The sequence below is a fragment of the Rhinolophus sinicus genome, chromosome 5 (assembly GCF_057876585.1).
Source record: "Rhinolophus sinicus isolate RSI-liver-muscle chromosome 5, RSI-T2T, whole genome shotgun sequence".
In the NCBI taxonomy this organism is placed as follows: Eukaryota; Metazoa; Chordata; class Mammalia; order Chiroptera; family Rhinolophidae; genus Rhinolophus; species Rhinolophus sinicus.
In genome coordinates, this window is record NC_142505.1 from 107,129,750 (window position 1) to 107,156,756 (window position 27,007).

A 27,007-nucleotide genomic window follows, 5' to 3' on the forward strand; every position below is an offset into this window, starting at 1 on the left:
GAACAAAATCAATGTCACTGTTTCATACACCTGAGGTTTTGTGGTTGTGCTTTGGCATTATTGGGGCAACAGATAACTGATACACTCTGTATCTACTGCATCTCTCTTGCATCTCCATTCTGCAGGGAGAGCTAGTCAACCCCCCCCCCCCACCTCCCACTTCCACAGCAGTTAGTTATATAGCCCACATTATACTGTAGCAATTTTTATATTAAATTGCAATTACTTGTTTATATGTCTATCTCTTTGCCAATAAGCTCTCTGAGGGAGGAACTTTCTTTTCTTTAATCTTTTTGAGCCCAACACTTGGCACGGGTATAATAAAGACCAGAAAATGACTAAACTTATTCATAGGAATTCTGAGGATGAGGTATGCCACCAAAAAGCTATCTGTGAGATCCATGTCAAGTGCCTGAATTGCCAGCCAAGTTGAATATCTTTTCCTATGTATCGGGCCATCTGTGTTTTTCTTTCTCTGTGAATTGAATGTATTTATGTTTTTGTATGTTTTTCTATTGTGTTGTTTTTATTTCTTATTAATTTGTGAATGTTTTTTATATTTCCTAGATTATATATTCTTTGCCAGATCTATGTGTTGAAAATATTTCCTCTCAGTCTGTGAAATGTTTCACTTCTATCATGGTGTCATTAACGAGCATGAATTTTTGAATTTTAATGAGGCTTAACTTTTTGATCTTTCCTTTATATTTTTCTTTTTGTGTTTATTTCACAATGCCTCCTTATCCCAGGGTCATAAATATACCCTTCTAGAATGTCTGCTAAAATTTTGGGAGTTTTGTTTTTCATATTTGGGTCTTGAATCAGTCTGGGGTTAAATGCATACATGGGGACACACTGCGTATGTGGTATAGAGATTCAGTTTCCCAGTATCACTTAACAAATATGTAACCTTCCCCCTGACCTGGAATGCCAGCTCATAGCAGGTTTCTTTCTGTATGTGCAGGGTCCGTGTCTCATATGTCTGGCTGCACTAAGCTATCTGTTGATCTTTACACAAACACACTGCCTCTCTGTATTTATAGGGTGAGTCACTCTATTTTGCTTTTTCTTCAAAATTGTTTTGGCTATTTGTGGCTCGTTGTTTCTCCATATACATTTTTCCAGCCACTTTGTCTAGTTACACACACACACACACACACACACACACACACACACTAGAGTCGTCAGAATTTTGTTTGGAATTGCATTATATTTATAGGCTAATTTGGGGAGAATGTACGACTTTAACAATGGAATCTGCCTATCCATGAGCATGATGTAATTCATCACTTACTTGATTTCATCTGCCCCTGAAATATACCCCGAGTCCAGTAATCCTCGCCACCTCCCCTGTTACAAACGTGGTCCAAGCCACCATGGGCCCTGCCTGCCGGACCCTGTCTCCAGTCAACCCCTGAGGCCTATTCTTCACACAGCAGCCAGAGGGATGCTTTTCAAGACACAAATCAAGTCGTGGCACGTCTACCACCTAAAACTGCCCTGTCGCACCGGTGGTGGAAAAGCCACCCTTTAGGAACACTGGCTTAAATGAATAAATGAGTGGATGAGTGAATGGATACTGAATATGCAAGACCCTAGGAATAAAGAAATGGATGTAAGGGGTAGTCCCTCAGGGAAACCCGAGTAGAAACCACAGCGTCGGCCTGAGCAGAGCCCCAGCCCCGTGAGGATGAACGTGGGAGACCACGATGCAGACCGGGAGCTGGGCGAGGAGCCAGAAGCAAAAGCGCCGGCATCGCGGATCGAGCCCGCACTCCGGGAAGCCGCCGAGGGCTGCCCGGCGACTCGGGGGCGGGTCCGGGGCCTCCCGCGCGCGGCCGCCGACCGCCCAGCCCGGCCTCGGGGCTCCGCGCGGGGACGCGCACCGAGGGCGCGCTCCGGGCGGCGGCGGCGCGCGGGACCGCCGTGGCGGGAGAAGCTCTTCCGGTGGCGGCAGAGGCGGTGCCAAGTTTGTCCTGCGAGCAGCGGCGCGCGGCGGCCCGGGGGGAGCGGTGAGTCGCGGCTGCGGGCGCGGACGCGATGGGTGGGAAACGCGCGGAGAGCCTGGTGGAGGGGCGCGGGCTCGGGCGGGGACGCGCGCAGCGTGCCGGCTGCAGGGACACCCCGGGTTTCGGAGATCAGAAGTCCCCTTGCCGTGCCCAGGACCTTGGGGGCCTTGCCACCCCGCTGCCTGACAGGTCCGCAACTCCAGCAGCCTGAGCTCCCGCTGAGCTCCCCAATGGGAGGGGGCGCACCCATCCGCGCCCGCACGCGCCCTGCCACGCTGTCCCCCGCGGCAGCGTGACGAAACTCGCCGCAGCGAGGACACCCAAGATGGCTGCCGCGGGGTCAGGCCACCGCACACACGGGCGCGAGCGAATGCTAACGTGACCAGGTGGCACCGACCCCACGCCCCTCACGCTCCTGCTAGCTCTTGGCCTCTCCTGGCGCAGAGCAGGGCTGGGGGTCAGAAGCCACGTGGACCGGTCCCAGAACGCGCTGTCTATAACAGATGGGCAATGGTCGTGGCCCTGGGCGGACCTCGCATTTCTGTGCTCTCCTGCACTTTCCCTCGTGTCACAGGTCTCCAACTTTGCCAGAAGGACACTAACCACATTATCTGCTAAGTATGCGCGGGTGATTTAGGTGCCTCTTCTTCACAGTCCTCCAGCCTAGGAGGTACTTGGCATTGCCTTCATAATCCAGATGAGAAAGCTGGGGTTCAGAGAGGCTGAGTGATCTGCTCAAGGTCACACAGCTGGCCATGTGTAGAGCAAGACCATCCGAAGCTCAGTTTAAATGTTCCCTCACAGATGCTTTCCCTTGGCTGTATTGTCTAAAATTGCCCCCTTCATGTACACATCCTTTGTTAGATTTCCCCTTTTTCCTTTAATAGCCAGTATTAGCAATTGAAATGGAGAGTGTGTTTACTTGCTTGCTTTATTCCCTCCTTGTGATCAGGCCTGTTTGTCTTGCCCACTCATCTATCCTGTGCACCCAGCGTTGCCTGCACCAGGTGGACCCTCACTGAATATTTGTTGAGTGTCTGAAAGAGAAAGCCTAGCTCAGAGTGACTTCAGACCCAGGCACTTAACCACTCCACGGGCAGCTGCCTTCTGAGCCCCCTGGCATTTTGTCTGTGCTTTTCTCAAAGTCCTGATCTCTCCTCTGCCTCGCCTTCTAGATTTTGACTTGGGGGCCTCTCATTTTTCTCTTCCTTTGTCCGCCCCCAGTTTACCGAGCTTCTTCCTTCCGTGTGCCAGGCATTGTAATAACGGGTGCAAGGGGGGTATGTGGATAAGTAAGGGGGCTTTGCAGCTCTTACGGTGCTGGACTGACTTGACATATGAAACATACAAGATGAGAGGGAACTCTGGGAGCGTGAGAGGAAGTTCCACAAGTTCTGGGATCTCCCGCAAGTCCCTTCTCTCCTCAGGACTGCAGGTGTCTAGCTTTGCAAAAGTGATGGTTTTGGAGAGATCTGTCCGTTCCTACCCAGCTCTCTACCATATATAATTGCTCTAAGTATGTATGCAAAGGTTAGATGGAGTGTGCAGGCTTTTGGGCCCCATGGGCCTTCAGGAAAGGGACAGCTTCTGTGGTTGCAGTTGTCAGAGAGGAACCTGTATAGCACAGGCTGGCTATAATTCCACGTCAGTGAACTATTTAGAATGCTCTTAATATTCTGTAAAAATCTTCTGAAATCCCATGTGGATGAGTATGGAAAGGTGCCAGCTGGGAGGGGACGTCCCTTCCCCCTCCTCACTTCCGCTAAAGGAAGCGGAGAGGACAACCAGAGCACAGTGACCTTTAGATCCACCGTCCACCCTCTTTGCTCTCTGATGCCTTAGAATGAAATATGACATCTACATCCTCCTGTGCACACAGTGACTGATGCACTTAATTGGAGTATAATCACGGGTGGAACCCTTCACTTGGGGTTAAAGGTAAGAAATCAGCAGCAGTAAGTAAAAAAAGAAAAAAAAACTGACTAGGAAAGTTCGCCTAGGAAGTGAAAAATTAAGTTAGAATATAGAACATATAATCTGTGAGTTGATTCTTTGAAGTGGGTAAATTACTTAACTGAATATGTCTGACATATTACAGATTGTTAGTATTTCATCATTTTTACAGGCTGATGCCACCACCTCAAGTAGAAACCAACAGGATTTTTGTTTTTTTTAATGGAAGACCTTCACCCATCCTAAGACATTGATTAAGAAACCCAAACCCAAAGTTGGTCTTAGGACTGGACCATGAATAAGGATCGTATTGTCACTGGCTGTGGCTGGGAAGGGGGATGGGGGGAGACGGGCAGAAGGCAGTGCTTCTCCACATCTTCCTGATTAGGGGACAGGACCCAAGTCCCCATACAGACAGCCCTGGAACAGAGGTGCGGGTGCAACAGAAAGCCATGCTGAGTGCAAATGCCTTTTGAAAGATCATAATAATTTACACAGGGTTCAACTTTCTGGTCTATAACTTGACCTCCTGGGTGGCGATGCCCATAAGAAGGAATGCTGTGTGCGGCTCAAAGGCAGACAGAGAAGTGAATTTGCTGTTCAGACTTCCTGAGTTAGTGAGACTGCCTTACAGACACGTCACCTCTGGCCCCCAAGGGTGAGGATTGTGGAATAAAGAACCGCCACTTCCAGCCTTTGTTGTCTGGGGCATGGCGTTGATTTCTCTGAGGAACTCTACAAAATAGGGGAAATTTTGTGAAACGCTGAAATGAGGATTGAGCAGTCTAATAACGCATGGCAAACCCAGGGTCTGGCACGTAAGGGGTCCTCAGTCATGTCCTGCCTGGCCCTAACTAAATCACCAGGGCAACCGGACTCCTTAGCTCCAAAACCACAGTGGTTTGAACTAACAAGTATCCAGTTTAATTCCTTAATTATCGTTGTTAATCGTTAGCCAGGATGGAAGGTCTTTGTTATGAGGCGCCTGATGAAGCACATTCCATGCTAACTTGTTTTCTATGAAATTTGGGACAATTCTTTTTTTCTGGTGGTAAGCGGTTTCTTGGCATGTAGCTAAAAGTTTGAAATAAAGTTTATCTTAGAGAAAAGGTCTTTTTCGTAGACACTTCTGATCGTCTTTTTGGGGGCTGCCCAGCGGCAAAGCTCCTTTATATTCTCCCCTCACCCCTCCCACCCCCACCCCCACTCCCACCAGTAGCCACTGCCTCATGGAGACCTGGCCTGTTAGCAATGATCCTACTTTTGTTTGGCCCCTCACAATGACTCAGGGTTCATAAAGCCTGGTGTACACTTCAGCTTGCTGTTCCCACCACCTCTGCGAGCCAACTCTGATCCCATCTTCCAGATAAGAAAATAGAGACTCAGAGATGGGAGTGACTCACCCAGTGACATGCCAGCGGGGAATCAGGACTCCAGTCCAGATTGCGGTAGTTACAGTCCAGTTCTGATGCCGTGGGGCATCAGGGCAGGCACTCAGGGCACAGGGCCAAGGGCCGGGAGCCCTCAATGGAAACTGGGAACCTTACAGAAGGAGAAGGCCCAGCCGCCAACGTGAATCGCCATGGAGTCACCTAAATATGTATGTTGCCCCCGCAAGGGGGTAAGACTCTTCCCTTAACTAGCAGGGCATTTGGTTATTATTTATTTGGTTATTATTTGGAATTTTTATATTCTTCCAAGCATAGCGTTTCCCAAACTTAACTAATCATGGGGTACCCCTGGTAGACTTCTTAAAAATCAGATTCCTAGGCCCCATCTCGGCTCTATTGAATCAGGATTTCTAGGGAGATGCTTTTCTGGTCACAACCACCTCTCCAGGGAGCCGACCTTCTGGAGCGAGACAACTTAGGTTCACCTTCTGGCACCCACTGACTCGAGCCAGTTAGCTAACCGCCCTTGTAAAGGGACTGTTAGGAGGGATGGATGGGCTCCTACGGGGCAAGCTCCTAGAATAGTGGTCATTAAACGTCAGTGGTTATTGTCAGGCTGTCTCGTAACTTTGCTGATAAAGACACAGGAACTTGGAGCAGTGGGACAATGTATTCGAGGTCACAGAGTTGTGGGTGGGGCTGGGATTTGAACTCAGATGTGTCGGCTCCATTGCACACCCCTTCCCTCATCACCTCCATCCAAGACTCCGAATTACGGGGCAGTGAGGGAGGTGCGGCGTGGAGCAGGAATGCCAGTTCCGCTCACCAGCTGGTTCCGGAAACTTGTTTGGAAACTAAACAGATCACCGTTGCCTGATTGGAGCAGACTGCTAAGCAGCCCCCAAGGCTTCTGTGTGGTGGGAGGTGGCGCCGGCGGCGAGGTCAGCGGGTGGGCCTCACCCTGCAAAGGCTGCACACTGACGGTGTGACCTCTAAACTGACAGGGAGGCGCTCGAGCCTTCCCAGAATGGCTCGTGACGATTGTGATATAATTTAAATACTGACTGGGGAAAAGTCCCAGCTCACTCACAACTCTTAAACCAGTCGGTTAAGCTATCATTTCTAGCTTTTGAGTTAAAGTGAGAGACCTTCTACTCTTCCTTTCACTTGAACACTTAGAGGACATTGTAAGTTATCGATGGATCCAATTTCAGTCTTGTTGTGTCTCAGGGAATAGGGAGGCCGGAGGAGAGGGACAGCAGAGGGACAGCGGGGGCCGGCCAGTCTGCAGAGCCGTCAGCACACACACATTTATTAAGTTCACAATCCTGTGTGGTTTGTGGTGCCCCAAAATAGTTACAATAATAATACCAAAGATCACTGATCACAGCTCTTCATAACAAATACCATAAGAATGAGAAAGTTTGAAATATTGCGAGAATTACCAAAACGTGACACAGAGACACAAAGTGAGCAGATGCTGTTGGAAAAATGGTGCCCCCAGACTTGCTCCATGCAAGGTTGCCACAAACCTTCAATTTGTAATTTAAAAAAATAAAAATCCAAGTATCTATATAGAGGTCTGCCTTACTTAATTATCAGAGAGACCTCCTTCTACCAGTCATTTCCTCCTAATGTCTCTGATCTGGAATCTCACCGCCTCTTTGGCTCCTGTACACCCCCATTCCATCATTTCTTCAGATCATGAAAACTGAACTTGTTGAAAATCAGAAATCGGCCCATATGCTGTGTAAACCATAACGTTTTGCTGTTGACCATGTGCAATGATTAAACCCGTTGGTAACCGAGCAGTAAGCTGCTCTGGGGACGCTCTTCACTTCGTCCATCGCTGGCTGTGTGTTCCTGGCTCTCTTTCGCAGCCTCTCTGAATTTCTGAAGCTGTCTCCGGTCCTGCACAGCTGTCAGAGCATCGGGTAAATGCGGCCGAGAGAACAGCCTCCCCCCTGATGTTTCTGACTCCCTCGGTGGCACCTTCCACTTGCTTCTGGAATTGTAAAGCTAATGAGCTCGCTTGCCCTTTCCTGACCACATTCTTTGGTGTCCTGTACAGTCTGTCCCTTTGAGTTATGGCATTGTTCCTTAACCCTGCCACATCTGCCTGGGAACATAGATAGCCGGTTCTCTGAAACTTTCCGTTGACCCACTGTGGCTTCACGATCATTCATGTTGTCCCCAGTAACACTGTGAAGCTGGGCCACAGTACCACTTCCCCGGCCGACTAGGCAGAAATTCTTAGTTGAGAAACACCTGCTGTAAAACTGTGTTGGAAAGAAGCAGCGGGTCCAAAATGAAATCCCTTGGGCTAAGCCCAGGACACCAGACCAAAACTTGATATCGGACCTAATTGCCGGTGTGACCTTCCCCAGGAATGTGATCCTAGCTGGTCAGGCTGGAATTTTCTGGTTAGCACATAGGTCATCTGCTACACAGCGTCCTTTCCAGCCCCCAGAGAAGATGAGTTGATCCTTTCTTTCCTCATCCCCCACCCTTCTGCCTATAAATGTCTTTGGCTTTGTACCGCTCCTTGGAGCTGCTCTACCCTTGCCAGATGGGATGCTACTGGGTTCATGAATGGTTTAATAAAGCCAATTAGATCTTCACATTTACTCAACTGACTTGTTACTTAACAACGGTCACCATTCAATATCATGAAATACTGTCAGAAGTATGAGGTACTTAAGACCACCTCTCTGAAAAGGGATCTGATCTTTGACCAATTTCAACCTTTGTTGAGGCGTGGCCGGCAGGTCGGGGCAAGTCCGGGACTCCAAGCCGGGGACCTCTGTGCTCTTTCCGCGGAAAGCCGTCTGCAAGGGCACCAAATCCCTTCCTTTGCCCCCCCTCCACCCCAGGGACTTCACTCCCTGCCTATGACGGTGATTTAGTCTCTTTACTGGTAGAAATAAATTGAGTTCAACCGGAATGCAGTGGTTGGTTGACGTTGATTGTTTCACCCAGGACAAAAGTTTCAAACATGAAACCTTATTACTGTTGATATTATTTTTAACTTTTTCTATTTCTGTTTTCTCTAGAGTATTTCTAGGTTTCCAAGAGTAAGGAATGATGAAATACCATGGACTTATAAAGAGAACTATGTGGGAAATTATTGAAAGTTGGTTAAGACCAATTGAGATTTATGGGCAAAGTTAGCTTTGGATTTAGAGCTTTCTGCTACTTAGAGCAAAATTATTTTGGTGAATAGGACTATACATACGTCTCTACTTGCAGATTAGTGAGACGATACAGTTTCTAAATGGGTAGCGTCATTGTAAGTCTTAACTGGACCTGTCTTTTGGACCCTCCCTAGTCCAAGACGATGTCTGGAGAACTCCCACCAAACATCAACATCAGAGAACCTCGATGGGATCAAAGCACTTTTGTTGGACGAGCCAATCATTTCTTCACTGTGACTGATCCCAGGAATATCCTATTAACCAACGAACAACTAGAGAATGCAAGAAAAATCGTGCACGATTACAGGTAACATTAGTGATTGTGCTTTTTGGCTTAACCACAGGGCATTGTGTTCGCCTGTTGTCGCTAAACCCTCACTTAGTGATTTTACAACTGGTTTTTGCAATGGATTCCTTTTTACAAAAAAAAAAAAAAAAAAAAATAGACCCAGAAAGACGTGTTTTATCTGCCATTGCTGACCCTTAACACAGATGTCCACGGTTCAGAATAACCTGAAAATAAGACAGCCCTTCCTCCAACTCAGACGTACCAACTTGTGAGTTCCCCTGTGCATGGCGCCCTGCCTTCCTCTCCAATACAGTCACCGCCTGCATCCATAGCCACCCCAGCACCTTTCTGCCCAGATGGAGATGGCATCATGCAGAAGGCAAATTGCCAAGAAGGAGGGTAGGCTGGTTGCTTATGAGATAAAGCCCCAGTGAATGAGCACCAGCAGTGGAGCTCAGGCAGGAAGGATGCTGTGGTAGGGTTTGCAGGTCTGGGGTGCTCTCCATCAGATGGGAGAGCCAGGCAGGAGGTGAGAGAAGACAGATAGTCCCCAGCTGTGGTCACAGCTTTCTCCATAAAAGACCATGAGAGAACCATTTCAGGCTTTGTGGATCACGAAGGGTTTCTGCACCATATTTTTCTTAGTTTTGGAGGTTTGGATTTTGTTTTTTTATTAATAATCCTTTAAAAAAGGTAAACACGTAACACATGTAAAAGAGTTATTTGCTGCCAGGAAGGTAGTTAGGAAGGAAACCAAGGGCAGTCTGTAATCTTTGTTGTCGAACACTGGGTCTGGCCACATCAACCCCGTGCCAGCAAGCAGGGAGAGGGAGTACCCTGAAATCAGGGCCTGATGGAGCCTGAGAGAGAGAAAGGAAGGATGAGGCAGAGGAAGACAGCAGAAATTCACGAAAGTAAATGTTCCGTGAATGTGGAACAAAAGCCGTAAAAAGAGGAGAGGTTGATGTGAAAAGACAGCTAGAAGAGCTGAAAAGAAGATACCGGGAAGACTGCAAAGAACCGAAACCTGTAAGAGTAAAGTAAAACCCTCACTGGACGCAGTGGTAGCTGTGAAACCAACGACAGCAACCACATGGTGAAAGGGGAGAAACAGATGCAGAAAATAAGCCTGAGACGCTCTCCAAGGAAGGGGATCAGAGCTGGGCAACCTTTTACTGCAAAGGGCCAGAAGGTAAATATATGAGGCTTTGCAGGCCAGGCCATGCATTCTGTCTCCTTTTTGGTTGCTTTTTATTTTTAATGACCCTTTAAAAGTGTGAAAACTATTCTGAGTTCACAGACCATTCAGAAACAGGCCATGGGCTGTAGTTTGTCATCTCCTGATAATACGAGAAATGGTTAAAAATTATATGTGAAAGTGAAAAAATTATATGAGAATGTGAAAAAATATATACTATTTAAGGGGAATAGAGAATGGAGAGCAAATTGATGCTTCTAAAGAAGAAACAGAAAAATGCAAAAGAAGTTATACTAAGTATATAAAAGAAAGGAATCCCCCTGAGGAAAAACACACCTACAAATTAAAGAGACTTGCACTTGCATTTTTTTTTTCTGCAAAGAAACTTTAAAAAATTCCATCAGCATCCAAGAACAGGGGGAAAAGTTATTAAAAAAGAAAAAATGTCAAAGAGTTCTCAGTCTTTTCATCTGTACACTGAATGCCAGAAGACAGTGAAACAAAGATTTCAGGAGAAAGCACTGTGACCCAGGAATCTATACCAGATTATCTTATTTACAAAGGCAACAGAAAAATATGTAATAGCATCAAAAGTAAGTTTCTAATAAATCCTTCTTGAGTGATTGAGAGATATAGCAAAATTGAGTTAAAAAATAAGAAACCCATAGTATGTGGAGGTTCCTCAAACAATTAAAAATAGAACGACCATATGATTCAGAAATTCTGCTTCTGGGTATTTACCCCAAAGAATTGAAAACATGGTCTTAAACAGATATTTGTACACCCTTACTCATAGCACCATTATTCACTATAGCCGAAAGGTAGAAGCAACCCAAGGGTTCATGGACCAATGAAGATGAATGGATAAGCAAAATGTGGTCTCTACATATAACAGAACACTATTCAGCCTTGAAAAGGAAGGAAATTCATCAGAATAGACGCATGCCACAACGTGGATGAACCTTGAAAACACGATGCTAAGTGAGTAAGCCAGTCACAAAAGGACAAATAGTGTACGATTCCACTTATACAAGGTCCCTAGAGTAGACAAATCCATAGAGACAGAAAACAGAATTGTGGTTGCCAGGGGCTGGGGGAGGAGAGAATGAGGAGTTTCCATTTGGGGAAGATGAGAAAGTTCTGGAGATGGCAGTGGTGATGGTGGCACAGCAGTGTCAATGTACTTAATGCCACGGAACTGGACGCTTAAAAATGGTTAAAATGGTAAATTTTGTGTTACCCAGATTCTACCACAACTTAAAAAATAAAAAATAAGGAAGCCATAATGTAAACAGACTAGGGATGAATATTGAAACCTGTTAAAGTAGAAATATTTGGTGCACTTCTAGTTATAAAACATTGTGTAGGCGTAAAGAAAAATAAAGAGCAACACAAAATAATTAAAAAGAAAAATAGCAACTGCTGCATAGCACTTGTTTGTGTCAGTACTGCTTTAAGCACTTTAAATGGAGAGAGAGATACAGTTCATGGATTGGAGGACCCAATCATTTTAAAATGTTATCTCTTCCCAAATTGATACGTAGATTGAATGTAATCATCTAAATCTCAGCAGAGATTTTTGTAGAAATTGCCAAGCTACATCTAAGATGCATATGGGAATAGAAGAGAGCTGGACTGTTCAAAACAATTTGGAAAAAAGAACAAGTTGAGGGACTCACACTACCTGATTTCAAGACTTACTAGAAAGCTCTAGAGATAAGATAATATAGCATTGGTGTAAGGATAGACATAGATCAATGGGACAGAATAGAGAATCCTGAAATAGACTCGAACAGACTCAGTTGATTTTATATAAAGGTGCCAAAATAATTCAACTGACAAAGGATATTCTGTTCAATGAATTGTTCTGGAATAATTGGACCTTCATATAAAAAATGAATATCGATCCTTATCTCACACCATAGACAAAGTTTAACTTGAAATGAATGCTAGACCTAAATATACAAACTAACACTACAAAACTTCTACAAGAAAACAGGAGAAAATCTTTATGATTTTGGCATAGGCAAAGATTTCTTAGGTAGGACCTAAGCATGAACAATCAAGTCGCCACCATGGTTTAGAAAACAAAAATGCAATTCACAGACTGGAAGAAAATATTTTCAAAATGGTATCTCCTCAAGGATTTATGTCCAGAAGATGTAAAAGACCTCTCAATTCCCACCCAATTTTTTTAAATGGTCTAAAGACTTGAGTAGAGTGACGGCACTTTACCAAAGATAACACGGGAATAGCAAATAAGCACATGGGAAGATGGTCAGTATCAGTAGTTGCTAAGGAAATGCAAATGAAAGCCACATGAGATAGCACTTGGTACCTACTCGCGTAGCTGAAGAGAGAACTGATCAGTAACGGAGGTTCATTCCTGGAATGGAATGCGACACAGCGATTAACCAGCTACGGAGACAGCGACAAAGATGCCTCCCAAAGTGTTACCTGACGTGGAGATGGCCATGAAGTGGTGCTCACCGTGTGACTGCATGTGCCTGACATTCTCAGAGGGGCACTGTCGTGCTAGAAAGCAGTACGCAGGGTGCCCGGAAGTGGAATGACTCCCAACGCATTGCCTGAGGGAATCACTGGGGAGATGAAAACGTTCTGTAACGTGACTCTGGAGATGGTTACACCACTGTGTCCATTTTTCAAAACTCATCAAATTGTATACTTACTGGCTTTTATTGTATTTACATTATACCATAATAAAGCATATTCCATTGTTTTTTAATGTTATGGGAGCGTAGGAGAAAAGGAGATGTGTCCTAATTCATCTGCAACCCTGATACTCTACATGACAAAGTTACACTTGAAAGAAAGCAATGGCCCATCTCATAAATTATCCATGCCGAGATCCAAAATAAAATACCAGCACATCGAATCCAACCTTATCTTAAAACATGAATGAGTAGCATTTGTTCTAAGAATACAAAGGTGATGTGATTTTAGGACATCTGTCAATGTAATTTATCACATCAAAGCAGGAAAGCCACATCCTGATAGGTGCCCAAAGGAAGGCAAAATTATACATCTATTTCTCAGAAAATAATTAGTCAGTTAGGAATAATGTAAAGGCTTGAACGATTCTAATTACTCTAATGAATTTCTGTATTGTCTACATTTCTAGACATGAGTATGTGTTTCTTTGATAAGGAGAAAAAAGAATGAGACTTTCTATTAATAACCTGGGTTTTTAAACTGTCGATATAAAAATGAATTAATATTCCTGATTGCCACCGTTTTTGCTTAATTGGTTAAAAATATTTTAGAGTTTGCCGAGTTCAAAATACATTTTTAAATATGTCATTTAAAACAAAGACTTTCAAAGTTGACTTCTTCCATATTCTACAAGGTAAGTTTTTGTTGTTCCAAATTATAGGTAATTTGAGGTATGTGGCTTTGAAGTGTTCATTTTAAGTGTCATTGTCCTTTGCATTATTGACATTTCACTGACTCTATGTAAGAGCCAGACTTGCCACCCTGTCTGGGTACAGTTGTTTGAGGTAAGTGTGAACTAGAAAACCTTCCCGCTACCTGTCTCTAGAGTGCTGGTGAGGTATTTGAAATGAGCAATTGTTGTGTTATTTGTTGTTGTTTTCCTAGACAAGGAATTGTTCCTCCAGGTCTTACAGAAAATGAATTATGGAGAGCGAAGTACGTCTACGATTCAGCTTTTCACCCCGACACTGGTGAAAAGATGATTTTGATAGGAAGAATGTCTGCTCAGGTTCCCATGAACATGACCATCACAGGTTGTATGATGACATTTTACAGGTAAGTTATGGAACTGTAACAGCAGTTGGTTTTGTATTACAGAAGCTTAGAGTAGACTTTTGTATGCAAATAATATTACTGAAATAAAGGTGACTCCACGTTGAGTTCCATTCTGTATAGATGTGAGTCTACGGGGCTGTTGTACCTTTTCCCTCTGCTGAAGAGTTCTCTTTATTGTTTAAAAGAAGGTTGAACTTTCCCTCCATCTTAGGCCCAAAAGAAAATGAGATGGAGAAGGAACATAACTAAGAGTAAGCAGATTCCGTTTGTAATCCATTCGTACAATAGACGTGTAAGTCTAGGTGGGTGAAGGTGGAGGTGACAGAGACATTTAGGTTACACGTGACGTTAGGAGAGACCAGAACTGCTCAGCCTACAAGTGGCTTCATTTCCCCCTAAGAAATGGGACCCAACATTTATTAAGTGTCTACTCAGTGCCAAGCTCTCTACAAATTTAAGGTAAAGTTAACTCCATCCTGACCATTGCCCAATGAGCGTGGTGTCACCCACATCTAATGAATGAAGACACTGAGAGCAGGGAGGAGAGAAACCTGCCCAGCCACCTAGGTCCTGAGCCTTTGGCCCAGCATCCCTGTCTCCAGCCTTTCTCCTCCCCAGTTAGCTGCTGTCCACACTTTCTGCCCCGCACAGTGGCTGGGCCACACTTGATGGCGGGTGTGTGACCATAGTCGGTGTGTGACCATGGTGGTGTGATGATGGCGGGTGTGTGACCATAGTCGGTGTGTGACCATGGTGGTGTGATGATGGCGGGTGTGTGACGACGGCGGGGGTGTTACAACGGCGGGTGTGTGACCACGGCGGGGGTGTGACCATGGCGGGCGTGTGACCATGGCGGGCGTGTGACCATGGCGGGCGTGTGACCATGGTGGGTGTGTGACGGTCGCTCTGTTTCAGGACCACGCCGGCGGTGCTGTTCTGGCAGTGGGTTAACCAGTCTTTCAATGCCGTGGTCAATTACACCAACAGAAGTGGAGACGCTCCCCTCACTGTCAAGTAAGATGAGGACGTAGCGGCCCTCGGTACTTCTCCAGGGTTCATTCGACCCAGTGGTGATGCTCTCCTAGTTAAAAAAGTGTATTTGTGCAAATTGTTTATATCACTGAGAATATTAGGGAGCAGCTTTCCCAGGAATGGTCCTTTCCTTTCTATCAAGACAACTGTTTCGTCCAGCCTGCCTTCTTACACATCATTCACGCTGTTCGTGGCTCTGCTAGGAAGATAGGTCTTCCATGCCCTCGGGCTCAGACCCCGGAAAACACAGCAGCAGCTCAGGGCTGACCTGTCATAGTGACAAGCTGTACCTCCATCTGCCCTGCATGTGCAAACAGATACCAACGTCGAAAGTAGTGGCGTCAACAGTGTGATCTCTGCAGAGGTCGAGGGGACTTTTATATTTGATTTGTCTTGAAAATAGGTCATCTTTGGAGCCAAAAAGCAAGTGAATGGGTTTTTAATTTTTCGGAAAAAAATTTTTAGATAGACCCAAGCGATGAGCTAACCAAAACTTTGAGCATAACTTGGATGACGCTTCACTGTTTTCTTTTTTGTTTTATCATTTAAATTGCTGTTGACAGTCCATATTCTTCTACTGTCATCATGCGGAACAAAGGTGTGAAGTCTACAGCCAGCGTGGTTTAGCACCTTCCTTCATTCACTCCTTGAATTAAAATGTATTTTCAAATAAGAGAGAATTGCTTGGACCTAGTTAGTTGTATTTCGAAGATGAGACTTCCAGAATTTTTATACTGTGAGATACCGTTTTAGGAACGGTAGCATTGCATTTTTACTTTTAGTATGTATGTTAATACTTTGAAAAGTAGTTTTCTTTTATTTAAGAAAATGTGCCCCAAATGTTTAGCCTCTTATGTATTTTCCCACACTTGTCACTTCTGCATTCTCAGCTCCCTTCCTTCCCCGCCCCAGCCGTACCTATTCTATGTATGTGTTGGCTTGTTTGGGTTGAAGTTAAGTTCTATGTGAAGAATCGCATTACGGGTCTACTTGCCTTCTCCCGAGATTCCGCTACTTGTAGGGTGTAAGGAAGGTTGTTCTCTGGACTCTCCGACCTTAATCACAGCCTTTCACATTTCCCCCTCATTTTTTAAAAAAAGTAACGGAGTGTTCTGACATACAACGTTATTACATGTACTGTTCTTTTTCTTTTCAGTGAACTGGGAACAGCTTATGTGTCAGCAACAACTGGTGCTGTGGCGACAGCTCTGGGACTCAATGCACTAACAAAGGTACAGGTTTTTATTTCCATAGCCAAGCTTTTGAATTTGTTCTCACCTGCCTGGCTCTGAGTCGCTCTGTTATTTCTCAAAACAGTTCAAGTCCTAAGACTTTCTTATTATGCTTGTTCTCATTGGCTGCATTTTAATTATATCTCCCAATAAGCTTGGGAAGGGATGTCACCCATAACATCTGCCACGCCCCTGGTCTGTGCCTGACACTGTAGTTTTTTTCTTTTTTTAATTTTAGTAAATTTAATGGAGTGACATGGATTAATAAAATTACGTTTCAAGTGTACAATTCTATAATACATCATCTGTATATTGCATTGTGTTCACCACCCAAAGTCAAATCTTCTGTCACCATATGTGACCCCACCCCCCACCCCCGGTTTTATCCTTTTCTACCATCTTCCCTCTCCCCTTTCCCTCTGGTAACCACCACATTGTTGTCTATGTCTATGAGTTTTTGTTTGTTTGTTTGTTGCTTTCAGTTTTATATCCCAGGTATAAGTGAAGTCGTATTTTAAGAACTAAATTAAGTGCTAAAAGCTTACCCACCAAAACAGCCCACCAGAGGCTGTGTGTGGCAGGGGCCTCAGGCCACGCCTCTGAGGAGGGGGAGGAGCCAGGCTTTGGGATTCCAGAGGCCCTGTCGTCAGCCACACCAAGCTGTCAAAGTCTCGCTGTCCCAGTGAGACGCCGCCCAGGCGGGAGATACAAAATACCACCAGGAAACAGGCTTTGAAAGTCCTCTCGGCCTGAGTTTCTATACAAATAGGACTGTGCAGTGTTCAGGAAGAAAGAACTGCTCCCATTCAGGGACACAGGCAAAAGGAAGGTGATGGTTTGGAATTCTCTCTTCCGCAGCACGTCTCGCCGCTCATAGGCCGCTTCGTGCCCTTTGCTGCCGTAGCTGCTGCCAACTGCATCAACATCCCGCTCATGCGGCAACGGTGAGTCACACGAGCTTTCAGGCAGGACTGGGGCTTCACAGTCGTAAGTCTCTTGTAAGAATCGGCTCTGCTGGAACGTTTACAAACTTACTCTGACATTTACAGATGAAGTTGGATGAGATCTGGGGTCTGCTTAGAATACTTAGGATAATCCGGAGTGGGGTGGGGTGAGGACGGAGCCACTGACGACACCAGCTTCCCACCGAGTTGCTAATTGCTGAGGACATGGGGGTCCTAACTCTTTCTACTTCTGTATAACGAAAAGTTTAAGAGAATATGTCTCGACCTTAGATTTAGCTGCGCCAGGGCTGGGCGAAGGTCTACGCACAGACAGTGCATCCTTTGAAACAGGTCCTTTTTTCCCCCAGAATTTTCTTTTTCAGTTTAAAATAACATTAATCGATGTGTTTGGAAGTATTTTTTAGAACTGGCAAAAATTAAAGGAGAAGAACGAACGAAAGAAAGCATTTTGGAATGGATAACGAAACACAGTGTAATGCGAGGAGTTACAATGGTGGCATTAGTGACCGTAGTTACCAAGTATCCAGTGTGGCCGTGTGCTGGTGACACCTGTGTCACTACCATGTGCTGGCGACGCCTGTGTCAGCGTCAGCTTATTCGTGACGCCGTGTATCATACCTGTCTCTCATTTGGAAGGCTGCTCAGATTTGCACATAGGCACAGAAATTACCCTCATCGCTTACGTTAGCACAGTTACCCTTTGAGGCATATTTTTATTAAAAATGCTACCCCCCCCCTTTTTTTTTTTTTTAACAAAGTTTACTGTTATTTTGCTTTTGTGCTTATCACACAAGGATTAAACATGTTCATGACATTTAAAAATAGACTTGTTTGTGCCAAAATGACACTTGAGTCGGTGCTGGGCTTAAGTGGAGACTTGACCGACAGATCGTCCTCTTTCTAGCCATTTCATGAAAGCAGCTGTGAACTGTGCATGTGTTTTGCTCTCTAGGGAACTCAAAGTTGGCATTCCTGTCACAGATGAGAACGGGAACCGCTTGGGCGAGTCGGCACATGCCGCGAAACAAGCCATCACACAGGTGGTCGTCTCCAGGATCCTCATGGCAGCCCCCGGCATGGGTTAGTAGAGCTTCGCTTTCCATTTGTTTAGTCAACAAATACAGATCGAACAAGCGTTTACGTATCAGTGAACCCAAAAAACGCTTCCGTTGGTGGAACTGGCTTTCTGAGGGGGGAGGCAGAGAATAAACTAAACAACTATATATACTATGTGAGATGGTGATAAGGGCTAACGGCAAAAGAGGATCGGAGGTCTTGGGGGGACGCAGCCTGGACGGCGAGGGACGAGGCCCGGGCAGAGGTGAGGGAGACAGCCAAGTGGGTATCAGGGTTGAATGTTCCGGGCGGACGGAACAGCAGGAGCTTCCAAGGGAGCTGGAAGCACCCAGGAGGCAGGTGCAGCTGGAGGAGAGGGAGGTGGAACAGTGGGATGGAATGAGCGAGGCCCCAGAGGACAGAACGTGGATGGGCCCCGGGTGTTTGAAGCCCAGGCTTGCAGCCTGTGGGGTAGGAAGCCGTGGAGGGTGTTGAGCGGGGGGTGGCGTCATTCACGCATGCTCGACTGAAGCGGGGACAGAATGATGGTTGGAGACTGGTCAGGAAGCTGTCCCAGTACTCCAGCAAGAGATGGCGGCGGGCGGGACTCAGAAAGTGCCAGAGAGGTAAGGAGAACTGAAGGGAACGAATGTGATCTTTGTGAATATTGAAAGGAAACTTCCAAGAGTTCTTGAGTAGGAATAATTTCAGCTGAAGATTTATTTGTGTCAGCTGGAGCCCCTGGGAACACGGACCAAGCTGGGTTCTCCCAGCAGCTATGAAGATGTGTGCAGAGCTACTAGTCAGCCGTCCACAGGTCTTAGCGTCAACGTGACAAAAGCAGAAAAGCCACGTATTTTATTCCTTTGAGAATCTCTGGTCTATTCCTAAGGCTTTTTAGAGCTACCCTCAGCCTATGGAAGGTTCGCAGACTTACTCAGAAACCGGAGGGCCTGGGATAGATACATAGTGCTCTTTGCAGAAACAAAACAGAAATGACTAGGCTACATTTCAGCATCAACCCAAATGCACACAGCACCTGGCCGTTAACTCAGCTCCCAAAGGAAGCGTGCTTCATCAACTGCTGTCAAGTTTCCCCACCAACGTTTTTTGCTGACTTTAAATTCCGCTTGTCCCTGGGAATGCACATCAGCAGACAAGTAGAGTGGGCAGCAAGAGCTGGAGGAAAGTACACGAGGGAAAGCTTTGGGGAGCATCACAGGTAGACCTCAGAGAGTGGCGGATTCAGCTCCAGACCGACGCAATAAAGCGAATGGCAGTAAAGCGAGGCACGTGAATTTTGGGGGTTCCCAGTGCACATTATGATTATGTCGACACTAGAATCCATTAGCGCGCAATAGCATTAAGTCTGAAAAAAACAAAACAAAACAATGCACATACCTTAACTAAAAACACATTATTGCTAAAAAATGCGAACTGTCACCTGAGCCTCCAGCAAGCCGTAAACATATTGCGGGTGGAAGGTCTTACCTTCAGTTTGTGAAAAACTCACTGTCTGCAAAGAGCAGTAAAATGGCGTGTTTGCATCCCAGCTAACTGGGATGGTCTGAATTAACCACCGCTAACTGATCTAACAAAGGAGCCCCTCAGTGCCCTCGTGAGACGGTGGGGAGTACCGCGGGGTGGGGTGCACTGGAAACGAGACATGAAATGTAGGCTGAGCCCCCTGAGTCTGGGACTGGCACGCTGTCACTAATCTGCTGGAGGCTGGGGAGCCCCCTCCCAAAACACCTGCTGAACCCAGATTTCCAGATTTGCCACAGTCAAGGTGGCCAGTCCTGCCTCTACCCTGGGTTGGTTCTTTCCCATTTTGAAATACGAGCTTCCCCCCCCTTGGAGTTCAGCCAGCCCAACAAATCTGTTTCCAGATTTTTTCTAATATTCAAAGTATTTTAAACATTATTTGGTCCACAGAGAAGAAACAATCTTCCTATCCCAGTGAGATCTATGGAGGTAATTGACACACTGAAGTAGTTGACATGACAGTTTAGTAAATGAACTAACGCTATCCAACGTTTTATGGGCATTATTGCATCTAAGCATCGCAGCCTGTTGGTGCATTTCTGCCCATTTCATAGATGAGAAAAACAGAAAACTGAGGCTCAGAGAAGTGAAGTGACTTGTCCAGGATCACCCAGCGAGCAAGTGGTCTGCCTGACTGAAGGCAGGAGCCTTTATTCTACACGGAGGGGCCCCTGGGGCAGGCTGGATTTATCTTACGATACAGGAGGCAAAGGTTCCTGATGCCAGTGCTGTTGGATATTTAAAGTGAAAAGTTAAATCTCTTCAAGATTTTAGAATTTTCTGGCTGGCAAAGAGCATTACATTCTTTTTCAAAAATCTAGAGAATGGAACAGTGGATTGTTTTCAGTACACAGTATTTCAAGAAATTATTACAAACAGTTTCACTCTGCCAGTGAGAAAATAGCCTAAAAGTGATATAAGCCTTTTGTCAAATTGTTGGGGGTGGTGGTGGTAAAAATAGACATGAAATAAAGATGTAAATGGGTCTGTCTTTACTTCCAGCCATCCCTCCGTTTATCATGAACACGTTGGAAAAGAAAGCCTTTCTAAAGGTAAGCAAGCCCCAGTTCTGTATGTCCTTCTTTCTGTGCTTTCCGTTCCCTTTCAGACTTCCAGCGATACAGAATATTTCCTCCATAGACAGTGAGTAAAGACACGAAGGCCAGGGGCACACGGACACTTCTGTCAGTAGAAGGATGTTTCCAGGAACATTTGATGTCTCATCTCAGACATTTGAAAAAGCTCTCGTAAACGAAGACCCTGTCTCCTGAGAGGTTATAAATCAATTATACAGTTCGTCTTAGTGGTCGAGTGGATGCCGAGCGAGGCAGCAGTGAGCACGAGATGGTGTGCCTTTGGAATGATACATTCACGTTTCCATGCCCCGACTGCCAAGCAGACATGGAGAAGATAATCTGAAGAGGTAGCTTCATGAAACACTGCATTGAGAGCCCAGGTTTAGTTCTCTTTGGAGATCGTATCTAATAATTTATTAATCTGTCAGCTGCCTCCATCCGGGTCTGAAACTAACCAAGAAATCTCACGCGGTCTCTGTAGCTTCCTGATTCAATGCCGTGATGCTCTGCTGCTCCTTCCTTGCCCGTTCTTACAAGTAGGAGACAGTGGGACAGGGTGACCTATTTGGCTCATGCTGTATGGAAAGGGACCCCATTAAATCCGCCAGAACTGGGTCAGGCTCCACACTGGAGGAGCAGATGTGTTGGGGTGAATTATTCTGGGTCTTAGAAACAGAACTGGAACATTGGGGGGGCCCTTACACAGCTCTGAAGAAAGGACACAGTTCGCAGACCGAACACTCCCTGAACGATTTCAGGGATTGGGAGAATTCTGAAGGTCCCACAGGAACGTTCATTGACCTGTGTGCTCCCTGGGTGCCCCAGACGGAAAGCCATGGTCCACACCACGGGAACACTTCTTACACTTTGACTGTAGTACGTCCTTAGGAGAATAAGCCAAGAAAGTGCTATGAAGAAACAGTAATGGTGAGCGCCTCCTCTGGCCGACTTACGGTGCTTGTTACCCGTTGAGGTGCCGACCCTGTGTGAGGGAAAGGGGACCCTCACTGCAGCACCCACTCTCATATTTCATCCTGGGAGCACTGGGCATATGGAAGAATGATGTTCCCTGGGCTTCTTCCTCTGGCAGTCTTATATGTTGATACGAAATGTGCCGTAGTGGCACTGTGGTGATTGAGCACTCCCAGGGGAAATCCAGTCGCCTGACCCCTGACCCCTAGAAGCTGTGTCATCAAAAGCCCTCGGAAGTTCTGTTTAAGAAGTAGGGGTGAATTAGGCAGGATGGGGTTCCCAAGAAGGAATCAGAAGAAGGGGTGACACGCAGGTCACCCAAGAAGAACCCAACGCAGGTTGGGTTTCACGGGCGAAGTCAGAAACCTCCAGGATCCTGGTCGTTAGCAACAGCCTTTCCATCAGGACCGTCCGCCTTTAATTGGTACCTGTTCCCCCTGAGATAACAGGTTGGCCAGCGTGCTGCAGACAGAGTCCATTGGAAATGACTCTCATGGGCTCGTAAGGGCCCGAGGTCATCTTTCACAAGATCCCATTCAGTACTTAGCTTGTCTTCCCGTCACCCAGACATGCGCAGATGTCACATGTCTGGGAAGCGTGTGGGGGAGGATTTGCCATCTCATGAAAATCCTTCACCATCAGACAGCCAATTGCCCAAGATCCCGGATTTCCTTTTCCTGCTGTTCTGTGAGGGGCGGGCTGCCCGCGTCAGCTCCGTGCGTCTGTCCCCTCCTGACTACATCTCTCCCTTCCTCTCTAGCCCACGCCTCTCCCTGCACGTTAACCTGTGGGATGTACCCTTTCACCAGAGGAGTCTTCTCGGGGACCAGGGTACGCCTCGCACATGAGCCTCTGGGATCGCTCTTTTCACAGCTTGCATTGACTCTTAACTACGTTGGCTGATCTCATTGCAACCAGTTCACAACTTGGTTGCAGCTATTTCTGTGGCCTTGTTTCTATAACCATATATCTCATTGCTCTCTATATTGTGTATTCTGGAAACTAAAAATCTAACTACTTATTCTGCAAAACACCAACCAACTCATTCGTTCCCATTAAAAAAAACAAAACAAAAAAACAGGCAAAACCGTTTCATGCCAGCCAGTTTTAACCACACTGACAGTAACTAAAACCAAGAACGGAAAGATGTGGGGAAGGGGTGGGGGGGAGCGGGTGTTGGGTTTCTGCTCCATTCCAGGCACTTCGTAGGTGCTTTAGGAATGTTACCTGGTGTATCCTCACCCACATGCTTTTAGGAAGCTGTTCTGATTATTTGGCATACACGGAAACCAAAGCTTGGAGAAGCTGGGCTCTGCCTGCCCTTCCCCCACAGTGGGGAGCCACCAGGAAGGGCAGACACCTGAGAGCAGGTTTGCCTGTCTCCCAACCTTGGCTCCAGGTTCTAGAGCCTCCCAGCCAAGAGATAAACTGGAACTAAACAATAGCAATTTCTCCACCTCCCGTACCCAGCCAAGCATCACTGAGATTCTATGTGCAAGGGGGGAAATGAGGGGCCACTGGTCTCTGCACGTGCATGTACTGAGAGCTCAAGGGGGGCTGCAGGAAGTCAGGACAAACACGCTTCTTGCAGCGTCCCCCGCAGATTTCACTAATCACAGTCCATCTGGATCTTGTAATGCGGAGAGCTTCCTTCCAGCTAATCTGCAGAAGAAATGGTCTCCAAGAGCTTTTATGAAAAGTATTCAAAATAATTTCTTTCTCAACACAGAGGTTCCCATGGATGAACGCACCTATCCAAGTTGGCTTGGTCGGCTTCTGGTGAGTGGAATTCCTTTGAGATCATTAACTTGTTTTTTATAGATAAATGTGCAGCGTATGCAAGGGGAGCGGTGGGGTGGATCAGATGGGACGGTTTTGAAATTGAGACCATCCCAGCACGCCTGGAGCTTACCGTCAATAATTAGCTAGAAGTAAATTGTCTTTAGAAAAGCCTACTTTTGGGGCTCTTTGCAGGATCCTTTTTAAATTCCTGTTATCTGTTTGATTTTAAAATATATATATTTTGGCAATCCCTGGCATAATAAAAATGATACAAACGGCATATGTTTGTGAGGCGAGACAATGCTCGACAGAAAGAAAGGGGATTGTTAGAAAAGTATAATAGAAAAAGCATCTGAAAGGTTGACTGTTTCAAAATGATCTGATTTGTCTTTTCTCTCTGTTTTTTAAGTTTGGTATTTGCTACACCTCTGTGTTGCGCCCTTTTTCCTCAGAAAAGGTATGTATTTGTCATTCCTTGGAATGGTCATGAGTTTTAATCCTAAAAACCAGACGCAGGGGCTGTTTCCCCACTTCATTTGTAGAAAAGTTGAGACTCAGAAACATGAAGAAAGCCCAAGTCTCCAAAGAGCTAGAGGCAGAACTCGCACACACCTCAGTTTCATTTCAAAACTCTCTTTACCCACCTTTCTTCTACCCACTGCCTTTACATTTGAAAATGCTTTATTCTTTTGTAAGTCAGGTTAACTAGTGCAAAGTTACTTTTATAAAAATTTAAATACAGTTCACCGCCATCCAATCCATTGGTGAATGCATCCATAATACAGACATATTAAAATTTAAGTTCCATCCGCAGGGACAGCAATTATATGCACTTAGCTTCGGTGGCTGGTGTATCTGTTTCCCTTCTTCCTACTTAGTTTTCTGCCTTAAAAGCCTTATTGTGCATTTTCATCCCAAGCTGCCCGTGAATCCTGCTTTTGATGTAAGAACTGGATTGATAGGCATTGAATCAGCTTTGTATAAATCTCGGTCTTCAGCTGCCTCCTGGTCTCACATCAAGGCATACGGACGCACTGTTCTGTTGTTTTGCTTTCGTGTTAAGTGTTACTAGGCTTCTGCCTTGGTGATGACCTTCATGGGCCAACAGGTCCCAAACATCTAGTCTCTAACGCCCTCGGCCCGCAAAGTAGGTTTTGGATAAAGTGTTCTGTTCTGGAATGAAGTTTATCAGGTCCCGCCAACTCCACCCTTTACCCATCCTTGCACTTCTGTCTTGGACCCCCACCATTCTTAAACGGGGAATTAAGCCGTATGGAGTGGGAACCTTCCATCACCTTGATGCTTGTCGCCAAGCCCCCCTTGGGGAGGGCAGAACCTAGTTCCCACCTCTGCCCGTGGAATAACTGTCCCTTCTCCCTTCTCCCAGCTCCATGTCAGTGACAAGCTTGGAGCCCGAGTTGCAAGCCGAGATCCGCAAGACCCATCCTGAGTTACAACGTGTGTACTTCAACAAGGGACTGTGATGTAGGGAAAGAGCCCTCTGCCCCACCAGCCTCAAACCCGGGGTAGCCTTGGTGAGGAAAATCCTGTTCCACATGGTTCTCCCAATTACAGAAACCTCTGAAAGATCCACATTAGCCGTTCAGAGTCAGGCTGCTGCGTCCAGCACAGGTACCTGACACCTGTTGGCTCCCTCACATTTGAATCATGGTATAATTGACAGAAATAGCCTTCCTGTAGCTTTTATAGTAATTGTTTTCTCAAAGACAATGTCCCAGCCCTCACCTAGAGTTTTAAAAAGCACTGCTAGGCAGAGAGTAGATGTTCCGAATATGCTTGATAAGTATTGATTATCAGTCAGTGAAAAGGAAATCCGGTTAAGATATTGACTGTTTATCCTATTGTTATTTCAAATCAAGGAGCTCTCAGTAGTGATTTGGCCAAACACAACAACTCTAAGGCTAAACTATAAAAAAATGACCCATAAATACTAAAGGTAGTTTGCCTCCAGTTTGGGCAGTGGGCAACGCAAAGTAGATGATGAATTCTGGGGATTTGTAGTTGATTAAAACGCAATGATATACCTCCCGAAAGTGACCGAAACTCACAAGCGTGACGACCGTCCCTGCTCTCAGCAACTCTGTGCCCTCGTATTGCTGGTGGATTTCTTTGGTTGACTTTTAAATTTATTCTGATTCAGATTCTTAGGAAGATGTTATATTTACTGACTTCACATTCCATTATTTACATAAAATAATCAAATAATTGAAATGTACAAGTGTCAAGTTTTAGAAGTATATTCAATGCCGGTGCTGTATTACTGGGTTGAATCTGGTTCATTTGGGTATTTTTTAGAAGTGAAAGCAGTTTTAGCTACCTACACGTCTTTTTTCGACGTCTTTATAGATCTCTTTGGCTTTCGGAAAGATCTAGAAACAACGTGTTTGTGAATCAGTGACTAAATGAATTTTACTTGAATGCTGTATATTACATTCCACCCCGTTTGAAAATTAGGAATCCATGGACCACTGTTTACATCGTCTGTAATAGTTTCACATTTCATATATTTAATGTAACAGATTATGTTTCAAGTCTGTAGATGTTCAAAGGCATGTGCAAGGCGGTTGTAGACCACTCTAGTCTGCTGTAATCCAGAGACTTGTACGTGAAAAAAATATAGAAACAAGTTTTGGCAGATTTTTTCCTGACCATGTGACCAGACTGAATTTCCTCATAAAGAAAAACTGGTGTGGCTTGTGTGTGTGTGTGTGTTTCTCTTTTCTCTGAAAGGATTGATGGGTCTGAAGCTTTGGGCCACTCCGAGCCTTCCTTTATGACACCAAAATTTTCCCATTTAGATTTCCTGTCTCAAACCGTTTGAAGCAAAATAACTTCCCCATAATGCATTCTGGCCTCGGATGTGTTTTGTTGCCATAGACACTTCTCTCTAAAAAGGGATAAAAGCCTGAAATTCGAGACAGATCTCTACGGGGTGTTTAAAAGGTGCTTTAACAAGGAAACCAGAGCATTTGGGACCCACCCCATCTGCCCCAAGAATCTCAGAATTCTCACCCCAGTTCCCTGCTAGTTCCAAGTCAGACTCTTCACCTTCACTAAAAAATTAATGAGTGTTGGAAGACTGACGAACTAACAAATTTTTATGTGCCAGGAAGCTATGGCCAAAGCGTTGTATAAAAGGGGCATGGACATGGAGACGTGTCTTTTGAAAGATTATTTGTGGAAGCTTCCGACTCTTGATGCTTTTATAAAGAAATTTTAACTATGATTTCATCGTGGTTGATAAAAAGGAACAAATGAACCAATCTTTGCTGATCTCTTAGAAATACCTTTTCTAGAGAAAAGTTCACATGAAGTGCAATAAGCTTGTAAAGGTAAATAGTTATTCATAGTTCTACTGACATGATATAATGAATTATGACTGTACGTATTTACTGACTGGCAGTTTTTTTTTCAGTATTAGCTCTGTCTTGCCAGTGTTGGAATCAATGTGCTATTTCAATTCACCTGGATGAAATGTTAAATAAACTCAGAATGAAAATAAA

At 45.4% G+C, this 27,007-nt stretch overlaps 1 protein-coding gene across 4 annotated transcripts; it reads left to right on the forward strand.

The window, feature by feature from the left end:
- The first annotated feature begins 1,852 nt into the window (after positions 1 to 1,852).
- Positions 1,853 to 27,007, forward strand: SFXN1 (sideroflexin 1). 4 transcript variants are annotated; one of them, XM_019716208.3, is made up of 11 exons: positions 1,853 to 2,012; positions 8,682 to 8,854; positions 13,653 to 13,823; positions 14,739 to 14,837; positions 16,012 to 16,087; positions 16,946 to 17,031; positions 18,005 to 18,132; positions 20,656 to 20,705; positions 23,431 to 23,480; positions 23,893 to 23,940; positions 24,871 to 27,007. In XM_019716208.3, the coding sequence occupies exons 2-11, from the start codon at positions 8,691 to 8,693 to the stop codon at positions 24,965 to 24,967; spliced, it is 969 nt and encodes a 322-aa protein (XP_019571767.1). In that variant the 5' UTR covers positions 1,853 to 2,012; positions 8,682 to 8,690; the 3' UTR covers positions 24,968 to 27,007. The 4 variants fall into 4 exon arrangements, with proteins under 4 accessions (XP_019571767.1, XP_088654903.1, XP_019571770.2 ...); XM_019716211.3 differs by having other exon boundaries at positions 1,896 to 2,012; positions 13,673 to 13,823; XM_019716209.3 differs by lacking the exon at positions 1,853 to 2,012 and adding an exon at positions 3,810 to 3,947.